The sequence below is a fragment of the Misgurnus anguillicaudatus genome, chromosome 9 (assembly GCF_027580225.2).
Source record: "Misgurnus anguillicaudatus chromosome 9, ASM2758022v2, whole genome shotgun sequence".
Lineage (NCBI taxonomy): Eukaryota > Metazoa > Chordata > Actinopteri > Cypriniformes > Cobitidae > Misgurnus > Misgurnus anguillicaudatus.
In genome coordinates, this window is record NC_073345.2 from 29,333,057 (window position 1) to 29,358,166 (window position 25,110).

The following is a 25,110-nucleotide window of genomic DNA, read 5'->3' on the forward strand; positions in this document are numbered from 1 at the left end:
AAATTATTCCGGAATCATTTGATTATTGGGTTCTTCACTTTGCCAATGATTTTCCGAAATCTGCATGTGCATTCATACACAAGCCGTAGTCTGAAGTTTGCTTATTTTCCGTGATTTCTCTTTCAAGAAAACATGCATGTGCATTTTTGTTTATGATAAGATCATAAAGTAGTGTCAGGGTTCCTTCACAATTTTCATTTAAAAATGTTATGTTTTTCCAGACTCAAATTTCCAGACTTCCCTGTAGATTTTTCCAACCATATTTAACTTGTTTTAAGAAATTGTTTTAAAATTCAACTGCTAACAAGTATGTTACATTCTAAACACTTAGTATTTGTGTTTTTGCCCTTTATTAGGATAGGAAAGTAGCTAGACAAGAAGTGAGGTGGGGGAGAGAGGGGGCGGGATGGGGAAAAGTCCATGAGCCAGGACTCGAACTCAGGTTTCCCGAAGCACAACAGCGCTAAATGGCAACTCACTTACCCACAATGCTATCGGCGCCGACTAGTATGTTACACTCTGGGTCAAAACCTCTATGTAGGCTATCATGCTAAATTTGTAAATATAGAAACAGAAGGGATGTTCATACAATTAACCAGAAAATTTAAAAATAGAGCTGAAGTCAAATGACAATGCTTAAAGGCGGAGTCCACGATGTTTGAAAGCCAATGTTGATATTTGAAATCACCTAAACAAACACGCCCCTACCCCAATAGAATCTGGACTTTCTGTTGATAGACCCGCCCCACACATACGCAACCCGGCATTTGATTTGATTTGATTGGCTATAAGTGTGTTTTGGTAGTCGCCCCATCTCCTAGTCCAACGCGTTTTTCAAAAATTATGGACTCCCCCTTTAATTGGCTGTTAGGTACAGCAAACTTGAAAAGACTGTTTAAACCAGGGGTGTCAAACATGTGGCCCACGGGCCGCATACGGCCCGCAAAGTTGTCCAATCCGGCCCGCATGATGATTTATACAGTTTTATTAAATATTAAATACATATTTAAAAAACCCTTTCAGGCGGGTGTCTAGTTCGTTTTTAATATAAGAGACTTGCGGAAAGCAGCAAAACGCGGAACATAGACTAAACACGGTGCCCAAAAATCTTGCCGTTTTATTGTTACCGCTCCGCTAAAGATCCACTGATTCCGACGATCCACTTCGTGTCTTCCCGACCGCTCCGCAGTATCTCTGTGACGGTGTTCACTCTCTGCCTGGAGAGCGAAGACGACAGTTTCCGAAGTTCGTTGCATTAACAGGTAGATTCATTACATTATATCAGTTGTTAAACCGCAGAATTAGTAATTTGTACGTTTGTTTATGTATTTCTTCCGGTAATGATTTGTTGTCGGTGTTCTAAAAGTGCTAACAACTTAGCAAGCAAACAACAACAAAATATTCACATTCTTAGTATTAACATTACAATGCTTGTCTAATCGATTTAATGTTCCCGATCAGATCTAAGTTAATATAAACACTAATTTTGCTGTTGTTGGCAAACTTTGTAGAAAAAAAATACAAAAAACACCAATGCCTTCACAAAATAATGACAAAGAACGGAAAGAGAGGCTGCTAAAGGCAGTTCAACATTGCAAACATGGATTCAAAGCTCCATCAAGCCAACAGGTAAATCATATTGAATGTTTAGCAGACTTTAATTCTTGTTATTATATTTCCCATTATAATCACTTTTCTAAGTTGATGCTAGTAATATAACACATCATATTTATAACACTTCATTAAAACCATAATAATAGTACCACCCCCCATAGTGCACTTTTTGCTTTTGGGCCACTGCCCCCTCTAGCATTTTCATTTTCTAAATGACTCTTCTCATTACAAAGAAAAGTGAATGGTTTATAAATAATTTTGGCATTAAGGCAAAATAAGTTAAATTAAAGCTTTTCAACCTAAGGCCAGTGGGTTTTGTACAGATGTAAATTTGTATGTATAATATGTACAAAATGAGTGTGACTTATGAAATGTAGTTTTCACAGAGCTGTGTGTTTCTCTGGTTTTCTTGCTAAACAAACTAATTAATTGGTTTGTTTAGTTAATTTTAAGACAATTATCAGCACACTAAGGTTTAAAAAATTATCCGGCCCTCACTTTGTGGCGTTATTTACCATCCGGCCCTCAGCCTAAAATGAGTTTGACACCCCTGGTTTAAACAATAGGCTAATTATAAATAAAATATTTAGAAATTCTATATTAAAATATTGCATTTTGTGACCTTAACGAACAAAATGCTAAATCAGTCACAATTTTTAAAGGGTTATTCATTTACCCAAAAATGAAATTTCTATCATCATTAACTTACCCTCATGTCATTCTAAACTAATAAGATCAAGTGTAAAAACGATCTTATAAAACGGCTCGTTCTGGTTCTTCATGATTGGTTGAAACGCGTTCTAAGCCGTGATAAAATACCCCGGTAAACCCACGGTTCAGACCGCATCACAAGTATCACTGCGCCACTGTTGCTGGCTGCGTACTGATTTATGAAAATAAACACCACAGTCTTTAATCATTTTTTAATTTTTCTACCTTTGCACAATTATGGCGATATCCAGATAAATGTCAATAAATAAAACATTTCGTCAATAAAGAGAAAACGTTCTCTGAGGTTTTTTTTGTCTTATTGATATTTCCGCTATTATCCACAAGATGGCAATCTTACCCAACTTAAACACTGAGGCATTCACTCGACACAACAGCGTTGTGGTGGATTTAGCGTGACGTGTGTTTTGATCAGGCTCTGAATCTGATCTCTTACAAAGTTCTTCACAAAAATTGAATTATCTCCGCATTTAGCTGAAAATTTGAGAGGTGATAACTGATAAGAGAACAAATTAAGGTAGGATGAAACGTTTTTTGATGTTGTTGGAAAGCGGATGGTCTGTTCTTTCATTGATATTTTATGTTTATTTAAAGAAGATATTTTTTCTGTAAGGCATTCAACTAAAACTGGGTGGCAACTTAAAAAAAAACGCTGAGGGGAAAGAGTTAATCATGCTTCCAAGCATATTTGATCATCACTTCAACAGTTGCACGATATAAATGTTAATGTATATTTTAGATGAATGTTGATATATAAAAATAAACACCATAGTCTTTAATCATATGTTCATTGTCTCTTTGCTGCGTCTGTGTTGTTTGTGAACTGCGCTCTGTTGCAGCCACACTTGATTCTGAGGAACTACTTTGTTTGGCGGAAAAGTAATATTTGTACTAATATAATTACAACCTATTTGTGTTTTATTTTATAAAATCCCGCTAACGTTATGCATATGAAGTAACCGTTTTATAAACGCAATAAACCCCTCGAAGCGTTGGGTTACCAGTGCATTTTATAACAGCTCCGCTTCGCGTCGTGCCTAACAACGCCCCTTAGCTGTTATAAAATGCACTGGTAACCCACTGCTTCTTGGGGTTTATTGCTTTATTTTGGCAGTACTGGCAGACTGATCCAATCAAAATCCAATCCAATCAATTTTTTCTTAATTTTATATTTAGAAAACGAAATAGGGACAATAGTCTGGAAATGTAAATATTTTTCCATACTCCGGTTTATTTTTTCCATACTTTTCCAGACCTGGAAATTACTCAAATCAAATTCCATACTTTTTCAAACCCCGTAGGAACCCTGTATGCTGGTGAATTATATCAGCTTCAGAGTGAATATTTGACAAGATCTCTGCTTCAATTTGCAGACATTTCTAATCGTGAATGTTAATGTGCATTTAACTCTTTCACCGCCAACGTTTTTTTTTTTAAAAGTTGCCAGCCAGCGCCAGCGTTTTTCATGATTTTCACCAAAGTTTAATGCCTTCCAGAAAATGTTCTTCTTCAAATATATAAACATACAATATAACAAATGAAAGAACAGACCCTCTGCTTTCAAACAAAAAAAAAAAGTTTCATCCTACCTTTAGAAGTTCTTTTGTAATCAGCTTTTGAATATGGGTAGGTTTCTGCAAAAACACCACATTTTGAGCAAAAAGCAGAGATAATTCCATATTTTGTGACGGACTTTTCATAGAGATCCCATTCACAGCGATCTTTAAAACAGACATGGACGTGCAGCAGCTTGCCATAGGGCAATACTTCCGGTTTTAAAAAGTTGTGGAAGGGCGCCACCTAGTGGATAATAGCGGTATTGCGGAAAGACGGAAATACTCGTCATTGGCGGGGAAGCGTTTTCTCGAGATTGACGAGAAGGGCGGTGGAATTGCTGTTATTTTTAAAAATATGTTTAAATGTAGACTCTTACCAATTGACAGTTATGATAGTTTTGAGTCCATGCTATGTAAAGTTGAACTCCCATGTCCTCTTGTCATTGCAGTGATTTATAGACCACCAAACGCAAAAAGTGACTTTTTGAAAGATTTCTCTGATTTTTTATCGGTTATTGTCACTAGAGGAGATAATCTTTTAATTGTTGGTGATTTTAATATTCATCTGTGTTGTCCCTCAAGGCCTCTTGTAAGTGAGTTTCTACAGCTTATTGACTCTTTTAACCTTAAGCAATCAGTATCAGGCCCCACACACAAGTTAGGGCATACACTTGATCTTGTACTTTCTTCCGGGTTTTCCATCAAAGACATTTATGCAAGGGATTCCGGTCTGTCTGATCATTGGCCTGTTGTTTTCGACAGTGAGTTTGCATGCTGTCTCCCTGTATATCAGCCATCTACTTATTTTGTTCGCCCTGTAAATTCATCTACTGCTATGTATTTTAAGGATTTGTTCTTAGCTTCAGTACCTGGAAATACCACACAGGTATCACATGGCATGGATGTTGAGGACATGGTCATTAATTTCAATACCACTTGTACTGATGTATTAAATGCAGTTGCTCCTCTTAAAGTAAAGAAAACTAAACGGGAAAAACAGCCCTGGCTGAATGAAGATACTAAATCTATTAGAAAAACATGCAGAAAAGCAGAAAGAATATGGAAACGGGACAAACTGCAAATATCGTACCAACTTTTGCAAGCTTGTCTGTCTCAATATCAGGAAGCTGTCTCTTTATCAAGGGCCAACTATTTCTCCAGTTTAGTTTCAAAAAATTCTCACTGTCCGAAGACTTTATTTTCCACCTTAAATTCTGTGCTTAATCCTCAAAACTCACTTGGTTTAGTACCAAGTGTAGCTCTGTGTGAGAAGTTTTGTAGCTTCTTTATAGACAAGATTGTGGGTATTAGATCACAGATATCATCATCTTCATTTAATAGTTATGAAACTGTACAGACTAGTTCTGTTAGTTTTTACGATTTTCAGGCCATATCCTACCCTGAATTGTTGGCTTTGGTTTCAAATATGAAACTAACTACTTGTTCTCTTGATATTATTCCTGCTGCCCTTTTTAAGGAGGTATTGGATGCTGTACTACCTAGTGTACTCTCTGTCATAAATGCCTCCCTGCATAACAGTACTGTGCCATCCTGCTTAAAACATGCTGTGGTTCACCCCTTGTTGAAAAAACAAATCTTGATTCTTCCGAACTTCAAAATTACAGACCAATCTCCAAATTGCCCTTTTTGTTAAAAGTTCTGGAAAAAGTGGTTTTAGGTCAACTTACATCTTATTTAATCTCAAATAACATCCTGGATCCTTTTCAGTCCGCATTTAGGGCCAAACACAGCACCGAGTCTGCTCTATTAAGAGTGACAAATGACATTCTGTTATCAGTCGACTCTGGAAATTGTGCAGTACTTGTACTCTTGGACCTAAGTGCAGCTTTTGACACGGTGGACCATCGTATTTTGTTGAAAAGATTACACTCTGAGGTTGGTATTTGTGGTGCGGCCTTAGATTGGTTTGAGTCCTACCTCTCAAATAGAACAATATCTGTAGAAATTGGAGAATTTTCATCATCATCAGTACCAATTACTTGTGGGGTGCCTCAGGGTTCAATTCTGGGTCCAGTTTTATTTTCTCTTTATATGCTTCCACTGCGTTTAATCTTTGAACGTTATAAGATCTCTTATCACATCTATGCAGATGATACCCAGCTCTATTTACCACTAGACTTGGGTGGTGATTCTGTTTGTTCTTTGTTAGCATGTTTAAAGGACATAAAAGGATGGATGGATGAAAATTTTCTGCAGTTAAATGAAAACAAGAGAGAGGTTATCTTGTTTGGCTCTAAGCTACAGATTGAAAATCATAGTAAAACCTTGAGTCATCTCCAGTCAAAACATCATGCATATGTTAAAAATCTAGGGGTTATCTTTGATTCTGATATGAAGTTTGACAAACAAATAAACTCTGTGGTCAGAGCTAGTTTTTTCCAGCTAAAGCGGCTCAAAAAATTAAAGCAAATCCTTTGCTTTAAGGATCTGGAGATTGTTATTCACGCATTTATATCTTCAAGGTTTGACTATTGTAATGCCCTGTACGCTGGAATTAGTCAGTCATCTCTATCACGTCTACAAATTGTCCAAAATGCTGCTGCTCGCTTTTTGACGGGAACCAAAAAGCGAGAACACATTTCACAAATTCAGGCCTCTCTTCATTGGCTCCCTGTGAAACAAAGAATTGATTTTAAAGTTCTTATTTACTTGTTTAAAGCTCTACATGGACTTGCCCCTATTTATATATCGGAACTTTTATGTTTTTATTCGCCTCAGAGATCACTTCGATCTTCATTTCAGCTACTTTTAAATGTTCCGAAATCGCGCCTGAAAACAAGAGGAGACAGATCTTTTTCAGTTTACGCCCCAAAACTTTGGAACGCACTTCCAGTTACAATCAGAGCCACTCCCACATTAAATGCTTTCAAAGCATCAATTAAAACCTACCTTTTTTCTCAGGCCTACTCATAGACAGGTTTTATATTGTAGATTACTTTTATACGCTATAAGCTGTGGTATTACTATGTATACATGATTGTGTTTTGTTCTGTTTTTATCTAACTTACATAGCTTTTTAAATTTTTTGCACTGTTGTTTTGCTTGTGAAGCACTTTGGTCAACATTCGTGTTGTGTAAAGGTGCTATATAAATAAAAAACCTTGACCTTGACCTTGATATCTCGTCAATGGCGGGGAAAGAGTTAAAAACTCTGTTTTAAAGCAACACTATGTAGTTTCCATGTTAAAATGACTTACAGCTCCCCCATGTGGTTGAAAAGCGCAACAGTGCCTGGTATCAGACACTCTTCTGCAGGCAGGGGGAGGGGCGGGGCTGTGTTTCCTACCCTCCACCGCCACTTTCAGAGTGTGCTTGTAGCAGCTAGGAGGCTGCTCAGGTTGCAGCAACAGTACAATTTGTCCAGTTAAAAGTTGTTCTATCACTGAAATAATTTTAGAGACATTATTTAAAGGTAAAAAAAATACATAGTGTTGCTTTAAAGGGAACATTTCATGAAAATCCATGTTTTTCCATGTTTAAAGGACAAGTTCGGTATTTTACACTTAAAGCCCTGTTTTCAGATTGTTTATGATGAAATAGAACGGTTTTGACTGAAATTTCAACATATGCGGCTGCCCCGAGAAGTTTGGGGTGTTTGTGTTTTACCTCCCACCTTTACAATGGGTTTAATGGTGCACTGGAACAATCCTTCCTAAAATGCATTAAACTTTTGTTTACAAAGACGTGGAACTCACCGAGTGGTCAGGGGTGTTCACTGGTATGCTCACACAAAAATCGCTGCAAAATACGCATTCCAACAGGTTTTATCGTAGTTTTTGACAACTCCATTGACTTGTATTAGATGTCCTGTGAGGTATGATATTACTCCCACCGGGAACTTTGTTTCTATTCTTGCAATTGGTAAAGGCGGATTAGCGCCACCACCTGGGCTGGAGTGTCTATTATTCAAGCTCTAAGCGGAAGAATGTACAGGTGTGAGGCGTTTGGAAAAATAGGTCCACAAGTTAACAATGCTAAAACACCTGTTGGAAAGCAGCGATTTTTTTGTGAGCATATCAGTGAACACCCCTGACCACTCGGTGAGTTTCACGTCTTTGTAAACGAAAGTTTAATGCATTTTAAGAAGGATTGTTCCAGTGCACCATTAAACCCATTGTAGAGGTATGAGGTGAGAAACAAACACTATTCGTTCTATTTCATCATAAACAATCTGAAAACAGGGCTTTAAGTGTAAAATACCGAACTTGTCCTTTAAGTGCTAAAATTGGGTCCCCAGTGCTTCTATCAACCTAGAAAATGTGTAAAAGAACAACCCAATCACTTAAGTAAACCATTCTCTGAAAGCATGTGAAAACAGTGTTGAACCATAACTTCTTGTTGCGATGAAGTCCCTTACGACATTGTTTCTGTCTTTGTTCACACACAACGCTTTTCAGATATGTTACTAGGTCCCCTTTATGGGAGTCAGGGCTCCAGGCTAACTTTTTTCACTAGGAGCACAGTGGCCCCCAACAAAAATTTTTAGGGGCGCAACCAGAAAATTTAGGGGCACACACCATAAATCAACATGCTAACCAAATATTTACATTTCTACTAATTTCCACTGTATTACTAATAAATATTTTAATGATAGATGCAGAAAGTACAATGTGCTGTTTCAAATTCAGTGTCACATCACAAAAAAAAGGTCTAATTTAGTGGTGGCACATGTTCAGTAGCACACACTCAAATTTTGGTGGCAGTCTGGAGCCCTAGGGAGCAATCCCAGAACATATAAGGGACGTGTTTGTTTTCACACAGAAGCCTCTCTGACAATTTTACCTAAATTGTGCTGTGTGAATGGGTTATGGTGTTACCTTTGTAAAGCAGACTGCTGTCCCCTCTTACAGAGCCGCTGGCCAGAGCTCCGAGCGGGTCGTGTTCCGAGAAGGGAATGGGGTCAGGAACTGGCTTCTTCTCACTCAGACCCAGAGGTCGCAGAAGAGTCCCAAAATCCTCCAAACCCGTCAGCCTGTCCGAGTCCAAATCCTCCTGGTTCCCGGGATCCCACTCATCTAACATACAAACACACTGAAATCATTACACATTTGTCCTCATAATTTTCATTATTTATTTTATTACTAAGAACAGCACATAGGGGACATCTGCATTCACTTTAATACAAAACAAACATTTGTTTAGGTAAATTTAACAGCTAAAGACAAACATACCATCTGATGTACTGTCCAGCTGACCAATCAGATCAGACACCAAACCCCTTCCCCTGAAAAAACACCACATGCGTTGTCATAAGTGATGTAGCTATTACACACATTCTCATCTAAACCATATTCAATCAAATCCTTACCTGTCCTGTTTAGAGCTCATCCCGCCCAGGTTGGCGGACAGATACTTTTCCCTGCATATGCTGCACAAGAGATAGTACGGGCTGCCCGATCCGCATTCACCACCAAACCATCCGTCCACATAAGCCCCATTGCTGCGGTAACCACGGCGACCAGCGCTTTGACCGCATCCGGGGTGATGTCTCTTCATGTGGTTGTTGAATTGCAGAGTGAGAGTGTTGCAGAGTTCACACTCCACCATCTCATGAGCTTCTGGGTGTTCCTCTCGTCCCTGAGAGCATAAGAGAGACTTCATACAAAACTGACAGAGTATACTGAAGGTGAAATTACAATAGCAATTAAGGTACCTCTGCCATCCAAAGCGTGTCCCTCTCAGAGGTGATGAACTCCGGGGTGAGAAGCTCCTCGTAGGGTTCCTCATGATAAGGGTCATCCATGTAGCCCAGCTCGGATTCCTCTTCGGCCGCAAACGGGTGCGTTTCAGCCCGCTCGGGCCACTCTGACACACCTGCGTCTTGTCTGTACAGTGTTGGCACAGGACTGGGAGAAGGGGAATCTGAAACCAGCACAACATATGACTGTTTGATTTTAAACTGTATTCTCATTGGATCACCAATCGCTGTGGTTGAGTGAGTCTAACCTGCTCTCCTAAACGAAGTCCTCTGGCTCACTCCAGATCTCTGTCTGCGTGCGGGTGGAGGTCTGTTTCTGGTCAAGTGGACATCTAAAAAGTTCTCTCTCTCCACTAGGTCCAAACCAGCTAACAGACTGGTAAAATAAAACCCATAGATCAGAATATAAGCAAACAATAAGTGCTGATACTGCTGCAACAAGTGTTTATACTTCTACACACCAAAACGATTGTTATTGCTAAATAATGACATATTTGCAGATTGTTCATGTGTTTTCCAGTTTGTTATAAAATGTTTCTCTATTAAATTATCAGTTTAACTCTTCAGTTTAACTTTCCCGTCATTGACGAGTTATCTATATTTGGATAAAAAAATGTGTTCCTGATTAGGTTTTATGACCAAATTTATATAAAAACTGAAGCAATTTTTTTTTTAACTAATTTTAAACTGTGTGTATGTTTTGATAATCGTTCTGAATCTGATCTCTTACAAAATTCCTTCACAAAAATGCAATTATTTCAGCTTTTTGATCATTTTTTTTATTTAAAAAAATACCCATATTTAAGAGTTTATAGGCAGAGAAAAAATTGGTTAGGATGAAACTTTTTTCCCATTTTGTTTGTTTGTTTGAAAGCAGAGGGTCTGTTCTTTCATTTGATATATTTGTATGTTTATATATTTTTAGAAGAAAATTTTCCTGAAAGGCATTTTGTGAAACTTTTGTGAAAGTCACAAAAAATGCTGGTGGTCAACTTTTCAAAAAACGGCTTACAAAACGGCTTAGTTAAATGGCTAACAAAAATTGCATGCAAGTAACCAGCTAAGATAGGAACACATGAAATGGTTTATTACTAATTGCCTGCATAGCAAAATAACTAAATAAATGAATTTAAAAAATCTTTCTATTCTATTATAATAATTTTATTTTGAAGCCAACACAGCCAACACTTATTAAAAGTCATTCAAAAACAAAAATCTAAATAAATTTTTTATTCTTTTATTTATTTATTTTTGTCGTCTAATGTACCTTGGTACAAAAAAATTATTTTGTTAAAAGTGTGCTATATAAACCTTAGTATACTCTTGGCTTTATTTAGCTAAAAATCACACAAAATGCTGGTGGGTAAAAGCAGCATTAAAATAAACTGGTGACACGTTACAACTAGGTTGTATATGCATTAGCTAACATGAACTCGCAATGAACAATGTAGTTTATCAGCATTTATTAATCTTTGTTGAATGTTAGTTTATGCCAATAATATATATATATATATATATATATATATATATATATATATATATATATATATATATATATATATATATATATATATATATATATATATATATATATATATATATATATATATATATATATATATATATATAATGTTATAATGCTAACATATACAACTTAAAAAGTTATTATAAAATGTATTATTCATGTTAGCTTATGCATTTACTGATGTTAACAAATACAACTTTTTGTAAAGTGTTACACAAAAAAATTAACTTCATCCTTACTAAGGGAATGTGAAAAGTTTTTAGAAACAAGTTTAACACATTTAACACGATGTAAACTGAAAATTTCACAGATTTATTGCTGGCTGATAAACTGTTGTGTGGTGCAAGTATTTTAGATACAAATGTGCAAAATCATGTTTAATTTAGTGAGAGGCATCCAAAAAACATCAGATATAGAAGCAGACATTACATGTTTGTACGTTTTTAAGACACCATATGTTAGTATTCACCTCTCGTTGGGCTCCTGGCTTTCATGCAGAGTCAGTGGGGCAGGAGACTCGGGGCACTGCACGGTCTCAGGACCGTCAGATGTGGGTGTATCAGTGGCGCCCCCTGCTGATGAACCCTCTCCCACCTGCTGTTCTTCAGTCAAAGGGTGTTCCAGCATCCAGCTCGCCAGCACCTCAATCATACGAGAGTCCACCTCACCCGTCACCCCTGAGAGAAAGGTAACAAAACATCAATACACTAACACACTAACAATACACTACACTCTAAAAACAAACGGTGCTATATAGCACCAAAAGTGGTTCTTTGCTCGTAATCATAGAAGAACCGTTTTTAGTGCCATATAGCACCGGTGAAGCACCAGTGAAGCACCTGTGTAGAACCAAATAGGGGCCATATAGCACCACATATGGTTCTACATAGCACTATTTGGTTCTACACAGGTGCTTCACTGGTGCTATATGGCACTAAAAACGGTTCTTCTATGATTATGAGCAAAGAACCACTTTTGGTGCTATATAGCACCGTTTGTTTTTAGAGTGTAATATTCAAAATACTGCACTCCCCTAACTAAACTTTCTAAACTTTTTTTAAATGTACAAAGTAACGTATACTTTTTAATGGCATGGACCCCCACATTAGATAAATTTGGCAAGGAACCCTTTTCCTAAAACATTTATCCATAGATTTTATAAAAAAAAACATACTGTATTAGTGAGCTATTCCTTTAAGACTTTGTTGTGTAGTTTCTTTTAAATGGCTAACAAAAATTGCATGCAAGTATCCAGCAAACATAGGAACACCTGAAATGGTTTTATTACTAATTGCCTGCATAGCAAATAAATAAATAAATAAATAAATATAATGACTTTAAAAATTCTATTAAAGGTGCAGTGTGTAATTTTTAGAAGGATCTCTTGACAGAAATGCAAAATAATTTACAAAACTATATTAACAGTGGTGTATAAAGACCTTTCATAATGAAGTGTTATGTGTTTATTACCTTAGAATAAGACATTTTTATCTACATCTACGAGGGTCCCCCTACATGGAAGTCGCCATTTTGTGCCGACATTTTCCTACAGAAGCCCTTAACGGACAACATTTTTTTACCAAGTTGTCTCTGACGATGACATGTTTTTCTGGTGGCGGCCACCGTAGCTTCCTTTATGCGTTTCAAAAGCGAGGGGTGAGCAGTGGACTAAGCCATTGGTTGCAATTCGCAACCTCACCACTAGATGCCGCTGAAATTTACACACTGCACCTTTAAGTGCAGTCAACACTTATTAAAAGTTAAATCAACAAATAAACTAAATTCAATTTTATTATTTTATTTATTTATTTTTACTGTCACTTATACCTTGGTACAAAGAAATTTATTTGGTAAACGTGTGGTATATGAACCTTAGTATACTCTTGGCTTTATATAATTTTGAATAACATTCATAACACATTTAACACATAACATTCAAAAGACTTCATGCAGTGCTCCAATAATATTTTGCATAATTCATCTGAGTGCTCCAGTATAGAAGAGCATAAATTAAATCAGTGTCTTAGAGGGAAAATGTAATAAATGAATTTGGTGCAATAACAGCATTCAATGAATCAGCAATCGACACTAAACAATTAAATCACAAAGTGAGACAAGACCCAACATAATGACCTATTATTGATATTTATATCGGTGAATAACTGAATTGGCATCGTTTCACAGCAGCTTTCCGTTTCCTAATTGTTTCCTAATTTAATCTGACTTTTGTTACACTGTTAGAGCAGTTGAACAGCAAATGCACATAATGGTCTTCTTGACTCAATAAGTCTGGTTTAATGTTGGAAGCACTGGCAAGTACCTGCTGCCTCCATGGCTCTGTAGATGTGTCTCATTGAAAAGCCCATTTCGAGCAAACGAACAGGGACAAACATTTGGGGCTGTTCTAAAGGACAGAAATAATAAAGTTAAATGTTCACTCAGTTCGTGTCAGGGATGCGTGTTCTGCTCTAGACTAAGAAGAAAAAATGAGGAGCTCAAATGCAAAAGCCTCTAAAGCCTTCTCTCAAATATAAGATAATGGTATTAACCAAATGCTTTCAACCCAGATTATACATTAATCAAAAATTTTCATTTCAAATATGCTTAATCCCACCCTCAAATCATTCAGAAATACCAGTTTGTTAGTAAGAGTCTAATAAAAAATAAGGGATGCACCCATATGATATTTTGGGGAGCGATACAGATCTAAACAGACAACTATTGGTCAACACCTATATCAATATTAAACTTTTGTATACACTAGTATAAAGTTGGCCTATTAGCTAGTTTATATCTGCATCAAATAATTTTTACTGAACATGGTTTGGATCTATTTAACATTCAACTGACAAACACAAAAAGAGAGGCACAAAGTCAGATAAAATTTTGGCGTTTTTTGGTCTTTTTACGAGATTTTGAAAAAGATCAAACTGCAGACTTAAGGAGTGATTAACTATGTGATTTACTATTTTCCGCCATCGATTTGTACAGATTTAATTTTGTTTTGTAAAGTATTTGATTATTTTACCGATATGCACATAGAGGGTTTTGCATTTGAACTCCAATTTGATGATTTATTAATACAAAATTACAACAAAATTTTGTAAACATTTGTGACCCTGGACCACAAAACCAGTCATAAAGGTATTTTTAATTGATTTTAACATTACCTGGTTTGTTAGAATAGGACAACATTTGGCCGAGGTAACTATATTTGAAAATCTGGAATCGGAGGGTGCAAAAAAAATCTAAATATTAAGAAATTGCTTTTAAAGTTGTCCAAATAAAGGCCTTAGCAACTGTATCCACTCACAAAAAAATAAAGTTTTAATATATTTACAGTAGGATATTTACAAATATGTTTATGGAAAATGATCTTTACTTATCCTAATTTTTTTGGTACCGATAATTTGACCCCAACAATGTATTGTTGGCTATTGCTAAAAATATACCAATGTGACCCATGACTGGTTTTGTGATCCAGGGTCACATTAATGCATTCGGCTGATGCTTTTATGCAAAGTGACTAACATGGCATTGCAATGTACATATTTCTTTTAGCACATAAACAAATATATGTAATATTGCAATATATGCATTTAAGGGACTGTAAGTGGGATTTTAAGTGTTTTACTAATCAAAATCAATGTCTTTATTCATAAATATGTCCTCATTGGTATCAAATGACCCCTGCCAGTGATCGGACTTTTCTTTGTAAGCTTAGAATTTCTTCTCTTTACTTACATTGAACGGGTAAGTCCAAGAAGGCTTTCATGTCGCTCCGCCGTATTGATAAACTATAATAGCAGAGAGGGACAAAAAGCACTAGCCTACAGCAACGCGTTTTCATTCAGAATACGTGAACTAGATGAAACTGACAAGGAGATCAGTGATTATAATGGCTACCGTAGTTGCAACACGCATTTGGAAAAGCGAGGCACTAGAGAGCACTTTTCGTTTGAATGCAAAATACTATTTCACCACTAGATGGGGTGAATCCTACTTACAGTCCCTTTAACTCATTTGTACAAAAGGTCAGATTTGCTCATATACAGACTACTGTATATAATTTTAATACAATTTTTCATTAGTGGTCTCAGACTTATTAGACAGTATAAATATATCAAGAGTTTGGTTCCAAAACAAGATAACTCGTAATTTTTTTGTCAAAACATGTTTATTATTATGTTATCATGTTTTTATTGTGCTACTTAGCTGTATTTGTTTTAATTATGAAGGCAAACCAACTGCATTGATTGATATTAATTGCAATGCACAAAAAAACAAGAATTTTTGGAGTTATCTTGTTTTGGAACCAAACTCTTCATATATTTTCACATATAAGCAACTTTAAAAATAAGTTGATGCCATTCAGTAGAGTGTAATTGTGCAAGAAAACCTAACAAATTTCTTGCTACGAGTGAGTATGTGACACACCAAAACATTCACAAGTACAAAACATGCACACATTGTCTATTAGAAGAAACAAAACCACACCTGTTGCTACATAAACTGACATTAGTTTATTAGGACGAATCAAAAACAGATGCCATATGCTTGACATCATTCACATATTCACAAGTAAATGGTCATTTTTGAATGAACTGTGACTTGTTTTGACATTATTAAAGCATATTCTCAGGGTCAGTCTTACCCACGGGTGTCCTGGTCTGGCCGCAGGGCTCGAGGAAGCTGGTTTGCTGCTCAGTAAACCCCTCACAGGATGCTGAGCTAGTCAGACTGAGCCCGGGGGGCAGAACCGGACTGTGGACAAGACCTGCCAATGTGGGAAAACGTGCCAGAACCATCCGCCTAGAGGAGCCAAGCCACACACAACCACACAGAAACAAGAAAACAGAGACATTTCATGGCACTTAATGCACATGCGTTATGTTGACCATGTTAATGACTCTCTTGTCATGCTTTGTTTTAGAAAGGTACACACGCACGCAGTCACAGGTGTACACAAACACACACTCACCTGTGTTATCACTCGTGCTTTGAGTGACCTGCTGTGTGTGAGTGTTTGTCTCATTTGACAGCGATCTGAATCAACAATATTTATGTAAGAAGCATAACTTAATGACTTCTTAAAAATGCTATGTGGTTTAATGTTTTGTTACATAATGCAAAGAAATTCATACAATTAAAAAGGGCGTTAGTTCACCCAAGAAAGAAAATTTTGCTCATCCTCACACCCTCCCAGATATATTAAGACTTTATTCCTTCAGCTGAACACAAATTATTTTTATTAAAAAGCTATCATGTTATCTTCTTATATGGCGGTCAATAAGGCGAAGCACCAACCATATACACCTTAATGTTATTCAAATGACTTGAGTGGGTTAATATATGCCTTCAAAAGTGATACATTGTGAGAAAAAATGATTAATATTTTAAGCTTATTTATTTAGTGATCGATAAGTCATATAGCCAGATCAGCACAATAAGTTCAAATATAGTGGCAGGGTCAGATCTCATTGCTTCTGACTAGGGATGCATACCGATTAATCGCGATTAATCTATAGCAGAATAAAAGTTTTGTTTACATCATATATGTGTGTGAACTGCGTATAATAATTATTTATATATAAATATGTACTCATGCATGTATAATTTTAATATATATATATATATATATATATATTAAGTATTAATATTTATATATAATATAAAATATACATAAATATACAAATGTATATACACATGTAAACATTTATTATATAATACATGCATGTGTGCGCATTTATCTATACAAAGTTGTTATACACAGTTCACACACACATATAATACATACAAAAACTTTTATTCTGCTATAGATTAATCGCGATTAATTGGTATGCACCCTTATAACAAAACACATGACAACTATTAACAGGACCCAAATTATGAGAGAATTTTCATATTTGGGGGAACTGATGGGTGTCTAAATACTTTTTAAGACCACTGTACCTTTAAGAAGGATAACACAATGTTTAACTGCATTAACCTCAACTCACTATTTAACAATGCCATTGCACTTTAATCAAAGTCAGATTTTATCTATCAAACAAACATTATCCATCAAACTTGTCTGGAGAAAGTAAATAATTTCATTTGTGTATGTTCTTGAGGCATTGAAATCATATATAATGAATCTGATATTAAACTCACTGCAGTAGGTTGATGGGCAGAAAAGGATTAAAGTTTTCCAGGCCGTCAACGTGCAGGGCAGTGAGAAGGGAAGCTGTGAGGTCATTGGTGGAGGGAGAACCTGCCTGGCCGAAGATGGCCGTCCCCTCAGAGCCGTTGCTGTACAGCGAGACAGAGCTTGAAGATTTGGACACAGGTTGAGATGAAGAGTTCCCTGCAGAATCTAAATACACACACGTGAACAAATCTGGTTACATCACAAATCTGCATATCAATAGCAAACATGGGCATTAACTTACTATAACAACAACTATTGATAGAGATATTGTGAATGTTTAACTCTTTCCCCGCCATTGACGGCTTATCTCGTCAATAGTGTTGGGCGATATGCCTCATTTTGAGATTGTCCTATCGTCAGCCTGTGAGATCGGCGATACACGAAAGTATCGGGGGGCGAGGCAGTAGTTTACTCATTTATTTATTAGTACATTTTTTGCTCATTTATGACAAGCCACTTGATTGGTGGACAAAAAAGAATCAAGGGCAACACTGTCATGACCGCAACCTTCTTAAAACTGATGCCATTAATCCGAGTGCGTCATTACGCTCTAAAATTTCTTGCGTGCAAGGGAGCGTGAACCACACACTCGCTGGTTTTAAACCCCTACGCTCCTAACAACCTATCTAGTGCAAGAAAATGTCTGAGTCACGCGTGTTACAAGCTCATGTGCAAGGAAGAGTCCGAATCATGCGCATTACAAGTTCAGGTGCTAGAAGAACTCCATGCCGTGTGCATTCAAGTCCAAGCAAGAGTCCATGATGCGTGCATTAAGTTCAGGTGCTTGCGAGAAGGAATCCGTACGCGTTAAAAACTCTCGCGCGCAAAGTGAAGCCCACAAACCCTCTCATGCGAGGAAAAGCACGCAATGCCCATGTTAATTTGAAACTATTATGATGATAATAATAACCATCGCCAACTATCGTCATGAAAGCCTGCTATTGGCAATATGTCAGACGATCATCAATACACGACACTATCGTCCGTCGGCACAACCCTACTCGTACATTAAGAGATAATGCTTCTCTGCCAATAACATGTTTATACAGCAATCCATATTTCCGCTATTATCCACTAGGGGGTGCTCTTACCCAACTTATAAAACACTTCACATCCACCGATCCACAAACAGTAAAAACCCATATTTGAGAGGTTATAACAAACAAATGAAGATTTGATGAAACTTTTTTGTTTGGTCTGTTCTTTCATTTCATATACCATATTTTTCAGTCTATAGACGGTTTCAGCAGTAACAACATAAACAAGCCTCTGTCACGGTCCGCATGTAACTTCCGGTAAACTCCGCTAAGAATAAATACCAACAAAAGTTCTTTAAACTTAGTTTATTTATATAACAAGCAAAAAACAACACATAGATTACCTAGGAAACCAAAACATTTGTTATTTTTGACGAGGCATTTCAAGAGATCAGTTTAGCAACTAGTCAGACCATTAAAAAAACGCAACCGGAAGTAAGGTTCGGATCCAGACGTGTATCACGTGCATCCGAAGAAACAGTCTATAAGCCACGTTTTTTTTTATATCTGGCTGGTGCTGCGTCTTACAGTCAGGTGCGCCTTGCAAGTCAGTATGAATTAATTTTGACATTTATGAAACAATTGCCGTCTACGGCCGCGAGTAAATGCTGCTTCTGTATTTATGTAATTCAATGAATTCTGTAATGTGGAATGATGAGTATGCAAACTTCAAGCTAGTTGGCTTGTTCTGTTATTTAGCCTATTCAACCTTCCAGGTAAGTTCTGTATGCTATGGTTTATCGTTTAAATAACTGATAATATTACTTTAACGTACAGACATCTATTCAGCCTGCTGTTCTGTCTGCTATGGTTTAGTTGAATAACTTGCCTTTCCAGATTAAATGTCTGTTCTTCGGCTTGGATTTTGTGAAATAATTTTCTAAATACACGCGACGTATAGTCCACTGTAACTTATATATGTTATTTCATCTTAATGACGCATTTTTGAATGATGCGGCTTACACTCCAGTGCGTCTTATTGTCCGGAAAATACAGTAATGTATGTTTATATTTTATTTAGTTTATATAGTTTATTTTCTGGAAGCCTTAAAACTTTTGTGAAAATCATAAAAAATGCTGGCGCTGGCTGGCAACTTTTTTTTAAAACAGTGGCAGGGAAAGAGTTAATTCGTAAGAATGTTGTATTTTATCAAAAAAAGATTTTATTTAGAGTACGTCTATAAACGGTTTCATCGGACGCACGTGATACACGTCTGGATCCGAACTTTACTTCCGGTTTAATTTTTTTTTAATGGTCTGACTAGTTGCTAAACTGATCTCTCGAACAAATGCCTCGTTGAAAATAACAAATGTTTTGGTTTCCTCGGTAATCTATGTGTTGTTGTTTTTTATTGTTATATAAATAAACTACGTTTAAAGTACTTTGTGGTTATTTATTATTAGCGGAGTTTACCGGAAGTTACGTGCAGACCGCGACAGCCGCTTGTTTATGTTGTTACTGCTGAAACGGTCTATACATAATAGGGCTGGGCGAAAATTTTTTTTTTTCGATTAATAGTTTTTTTACGTGGTCGATTCAAAATCGATTCTCACAGGCCATGAATCAATTTTTTTTTTAAATGAAATAACCTGATCCAGTTTGATCAAGGAATGCGACTGTTCTCACTTTTTTCAGCATACATTTGCCATCTTGCATCAAAATTGTATTGTATTTAACATAATTGTATGCATTTGAAAATTAGAGATGGGTTCTGTTTTAATGTACCCAAGTGTACCTAAAATAAAAGAGATTAATATACAGGTTTGTGGCTATTAATTTCTTTTGATTACCCACTTGTAAACTTATGTTCACTGTTCTTTTTATAAATATAGTATTTGTATTAAATCTATATTCATTGAGTTTAATCGAGAATCAAGTATAAAAATCGATCCGAGAATCGGAATCGTAAATCAAACCGAGAATCGAAATTGAATCGATTTGATAGCTTATGAATCGAAATCGATTTGATCTGGAACATCTGAATCGATACCCAGCCCTAATACATAATACATCAAACTCTTAAAGGGATAGTCATTCTGTCATTTACTCACCCTTATGTTGTTACAAGCCTGTGTACATTTCTTTGTTCTGCTGAATACAAAGGAAGATATTTGTAATCAAGCAGGAAACACAAGCACCACTGACTTCCATAGTAGGAAAAAATCCTATTATGGAAGTCAATGGTCCTCAAAAGCGGTTTGTTACAAACATTGCTGAAAATATCTCCCTTTGTGTTCAGCAGAAAAAAATATTACAGATAAATGATGACAGAATTCTCATATTGGGTGAATAATTACTTAAATTCAACACACCAAACAAAATGTTATGGAATATACACAACTTAGCATGCAATTTTCCTTAAATCTTTGTATAAATGCATTGCATACAACACTATGGGGGGTTTCCTGGACAGAGATTAGCATAAGCCAGGACTAGGCCTTAGTTTAATTAGGAAATGTAACTAGTTTTAACTATCAGGCCTTACTAAAAACATTACTGGTGTGCGTTTTGAGGCAAAACAAAGGGCACTGAAATATTTTAAGATATGTCAGTGCGAGTTGTTTTCAGTTTTGAAAGCTCTCTCTAGTCTAAGACTAGTCTAATCCCTATCCAGGAAACCGCCCCTAAAAGTAACAATAAATAAAAAACACTCTGGATTCTAGCTCGGTAGAAAAACAAAGTACAAACCCTTGTGTTCCTGGTTTCCATCGCCGTGCAGCCTGCTCAGCGCACCTTTAAAGATGATGATCTGAGCCCTTTCGAGATCTGACAAAGCCACGGCCTGTTTGATCGGACAGGGTCTGACAGCCCACTTCACCATGCTCCGTACAACAAACTGCAGCACAGAGCGCAGCTCGCCGTTTTCCTCCTCGCCCGCAGAGGTCCTCACCGGCTCAGGTCTAGTTACACTGACCCCTGCCTCCGATTTGGGAATCGGACGAAGATCCGAGAACTTCCCACAGTTCAGAATGACAGCCAAAGACTTTAGGGCACCCAGCAAAAGGTAGGAAATGCGTATCGCGCGAAGTTCCAGTGCAAAGAAGTCCGCACGGGGTTGTAGTGCAAGTATCGGTGGACAGGGGGCGCCACCGCAGTTTTCATTTGATTGCTTGAGGGATCCGAACGCTTCATCTTGGTTCTCCTCTTTCTTCTCCGCGTCCACCGGACAAGCCACTCCGTCTTCGTCCATCATAATGCGGGCGATATCCTCGTCCAATCGTCTCTCCAGCTCGCTGCGTGGGCCGCCCTCCGAACTGATCCTATTCCGGGGCAATCCGGAAGGTGTCTCTTGCTCTTCCAAGATGCCGGTCATCAGGATGAGGTCGAAGAGCACGGATGGCGTAAGGCCGCAGCAGCGAGACATGTCCAACTGGGGGACATCGCACGGCTCCAGCGAGGAGAGAGGGGTGTCACTAGGTGACCAAGAATTCAGGAAGCTTTGGGTTAGTGGGACCACAGCAGGTCACAAGCAGTATGAAGATGAGAAGAGGTGAAACGAAGGGGATAAGACAGAAAAAAGGGTGGAAAGGAAAGGATACAATGATTAGAAAAAAACAAAGAGAAAGGACAGAAGACACACATGAGACAGGGGAAGTGAAGAAATATTGAAAAGGAAACAGACCCAGACATGCAACTGGCAAAAAGAACAGGATAGATACAACACACATACAACAATTACGATGGCATATTAATGACAATGCTGGAAAAAGCCGTCAGTTACCAGGACTTTACCCATCTACCTTCACGTTAAACTTAACACACATTTTTTTTAATATTTAAGCAAAAAACTAAAATATTTCCTTTTTATTCTTTCATTAATAACTCTTTCCCCGCCGTTAACGAGTTATCTCAAAAACATTTGCAAAAAAAAGTGTTCCTGATGAATTTTTATGTTAATCTGCAATACCGTGATTATCCACTAGATGGTGATTATCCACTAAATGACTTACCCAATTTATTTACAAAAACTGAAGCCAAAATGTTATTTACAAATTTTAAACTCTGTGTATGTTTTGATTATCGTTCTGAATCTGATCTCTTAATAAAATTCCTTCACAAAAATGCAATTTTTTTTTAGCTTTTTGCTAAAAACATTTTTTTAAATGCCCATAATTAAAGGTGCAGTGTGTAATTTTTAGAAGGATCTCTTGACAGAAAAGCAAAATAATAAACAAAACTATATTATCAGGGGTGTATAAAGACCTTTCATAATGAACTGTTATGTATTTATTACCTCAGAATGAGACGTTTTTATCTACATACACTGAGGGTCCCCTTACATGGAAGTCGCCATTTTGTGCCACCGTGTTTCTATAAAAGCCCTTAACGGAAAACTTTTTTACTAAGTTGTCTCTGACGATGACATGATTGTCTGGTGGCGGCTACCGTAGCTTCTCTATGTGCTTCAAAAGTGAGGGGTGAGCCTTGGACTGAGCCGTTGGTTGCAAATTCGCAACCTCACCACTAGATGCTGCTAAAATTTACACACTGCACCTTTAAGGGTTTTTCCCGCTTTGTTTGTTTGTTTGTTTATTGTTTTGTTTTTTTTTAAAGCAGAGGGTCTGTTATTTCATTTGATATATTTGTATGTTTATATATTTTTAGAAGAAAATTTCCCTGGAAGGCATTTTGTGAAACTTTTGTAAAAAATGGTGACGGGCAACTTTTTAAAAAATGGCTGGCGGGGAATGAGTTAAAAAAAATCTGCAATGAATTATTTCTAAATATTTCTAAACCAACTGAGTTTCTATTCAACTACTATACACTATTATATACTACTATGTAATTAATAAACAAAAACATTAATATTTTAAACTTGTGAATGACTTTATAAAGAGCTTATGTGCTTACCTCACAGTAAAATCCGTTTCCTCCCACTGTAGCTTGGCCAGCGGGCTTCCCTCTTTCAACACCCCGAGAAGAGTCGCCCGTCGCCCGCTGGGTTTGTGCTGGCAAGTTCCTCCAGCACGCAGGCCGCTGTCCACCCCTCCGATGAGTGCCATGACCGGCCAGACCTCCGTGCACAAGACGCTCAGCTGGGTGTCAGAGAGACCCGCCGGACCGGAGAGGTGATCTGTAGATGTCCACACATCTGCCCAAGCAAACCCCCTCTCTCTGTTCACCCCACATTTATCACCCGACTCCTTACTGGTAGAGCCTAATACCAGATAACAGAATACATTCATCTTTATCTTAGACAATAATAGTGAACTCCATTATACTTTACAAGTCCCAAACATTTCAAAGTGACATACAGTAAACATTTCCAAAGTAGTATGCGACTATCAAGCAACCAAACAGACCATCAAAGTCTACTTACCGACTTTGCCGTGCGCTCCCTCCCTCATGAGTGGATGGATAAGCTGTAGTTTGTTCGAAATGTGCTGGTTGATATGTTGAACCCAGTCGTCATTAACATACAGTCGTCTCAGTAGCTGAATGGTGGACTCCAGCAGGACCGTTGCCCGCGGGCTGCACAGAGGTTCACCCGGCAGAAGATCACTCGGCATCCCACGCATTTGCAGGTCGCACAGTGCCACCTAAAGTCCAGAGGGGGAACATATATGTATATACGGTTCAAAATAATGATTATTTTTGATTAAGCTATTGGTGTGTTGAATTCAAAGATCAACCTTTTCTCCTGGGTTGCTGCTGTAGAATAAAACACAGGGGTAGAGCTCCGTCGCATCCACACCTTCAAAAGCCAACTTTGGTTCCTAGTAATACATCCACACAGAAGCATGAATGCAAAACCTTGGTTAGATTGTCAGATCATATATAAAAAAATATGTAAATTATGGACCCTTAACTCATTCCCCGCCAGCCTTTTTTTTTTTAAAGTTGCCGCCTGCATTTTTTGCGATTTACACAAAAGTTTCACAAAATGCCTTCCAGGAAAATTTTCTTTGAAAAATATATAAACAAATATATCAAATGAAAGAACAGACCCTCTGCTTTCAAACAAACAATAAACAAAAAAAGCAAAATTTTTTTTTTATCATATCGTTATGTTTTCTGTTTATAAACTCTTAAATAAGGGTATTTTTCTTAAAAAAATAAAAAAAATTCAGATGAAAGTACACTGCAGAAGCTATTTATACTTGTAAACATAGGCGGAAATCCCGGGGGGGTCGGGGGGGACAGGACCCCCCCATCTGAGGGTTGTCCCCCCCCTAAAATATCATTAAAATATGTGTATTGAAAATTATTTTCATGATTTATAATACTTAAAATAGTTGTGTAAGAAGTAAAACAATACAAATGCAAACGGAGCAACAACAAAAAAACGTTGTAAACATTTGGATTCCCCCTCCCTTGCCTCACAGTGGTTTGGTCCACTGCCAGCGCCACACAGTCGGGTGGTTGAGAAGTGTACGAAGCCGACGCGTTAATCAACTATATACCTACAAACCAACGTTTCCCACCACTTATCAGTTTATCCTCATGTGTTTTAAAACTGGTCTATTTGGACATATAAACATGAACATATTTCGTTTTATGAGAACAGAAGCAGATAAAGGAACAAGAAAACATTGTTATGCATTCATGCAGAGGTGAGGCAGAGCTGAAAGTAACAAATTACATTTACTCACGTTGCTGTAATTGGGGTTTTTTGAATGTACTTTAAAATCTGTACTTTAACTTTAACTTAAGTATGTTTTGCTTAAAGTATTGTAGGCTACTTCGCTACATTTTAAATCATATCCGTTACTGAGTAAAAATAAAACAAAAAAGCAAG

General features: G+C 37.1%; 1 protein-coding gene across 1 annotated transcript in view; it reads right to left on the reverse strand.

Moving 5' to 3' along the window:
• The window catches only part of LOC129423052 (probable E3 ubiquitin-protein ligase HERC1), a 113,899-nt gene that overhangs the window by 39,188 nt on the left and 49,601 nt on the right, over positions 1–25,110 (reverse strand). Inside the window, exons 35-47 of the mRNA XM_073871463.1 lie at positions 24,005–24,088; positions 23,692–23,911; positions 23,223–23,529; positions 21,060–21,808; positions 17,297–17,498; positions 15,798–15,955; positions 13,464–13,547; positions 11,613–11,820; positions 9,867–9,994; positions 9,574–9,782; positions 9,229–9,497; positions 9,092–9,144; positions 8,738–8,935 (exon numbers count right to left, since the gene is read on the reverse strand). Of these exons, the coding sequence (XP_073727564.1) occupies positions 8,738–8,935; positions 9,092–9,144; positions 9,229–9,497; positions 9,574–9,782; positions 9,867–9,994; positions 11,613–11,820; positions 13,464–13,547; positions 15,798–15,955; positions 17,297–17,498; positions 21,060–21,808; positions 23,223–23,529; positions 23,692–23,911; positions 24,005–24,088 (2,869 nt within the window). The remainder of the gene's footprint in view (positions 1–8,737; positions 8,936–9,091; positions 9,145–9,228; positions 9,498–9,573; positions 9,783–9,866; positions 9,995–11,612; positions 11,821–13,463; positions 13,548–15,797; positions 15,956–17,296; positions 17,499–21,059; positions 21,809–23,222; positions 23,530–23,691; positions 23,912–24,004; positions 24,089–25,110) is intronic.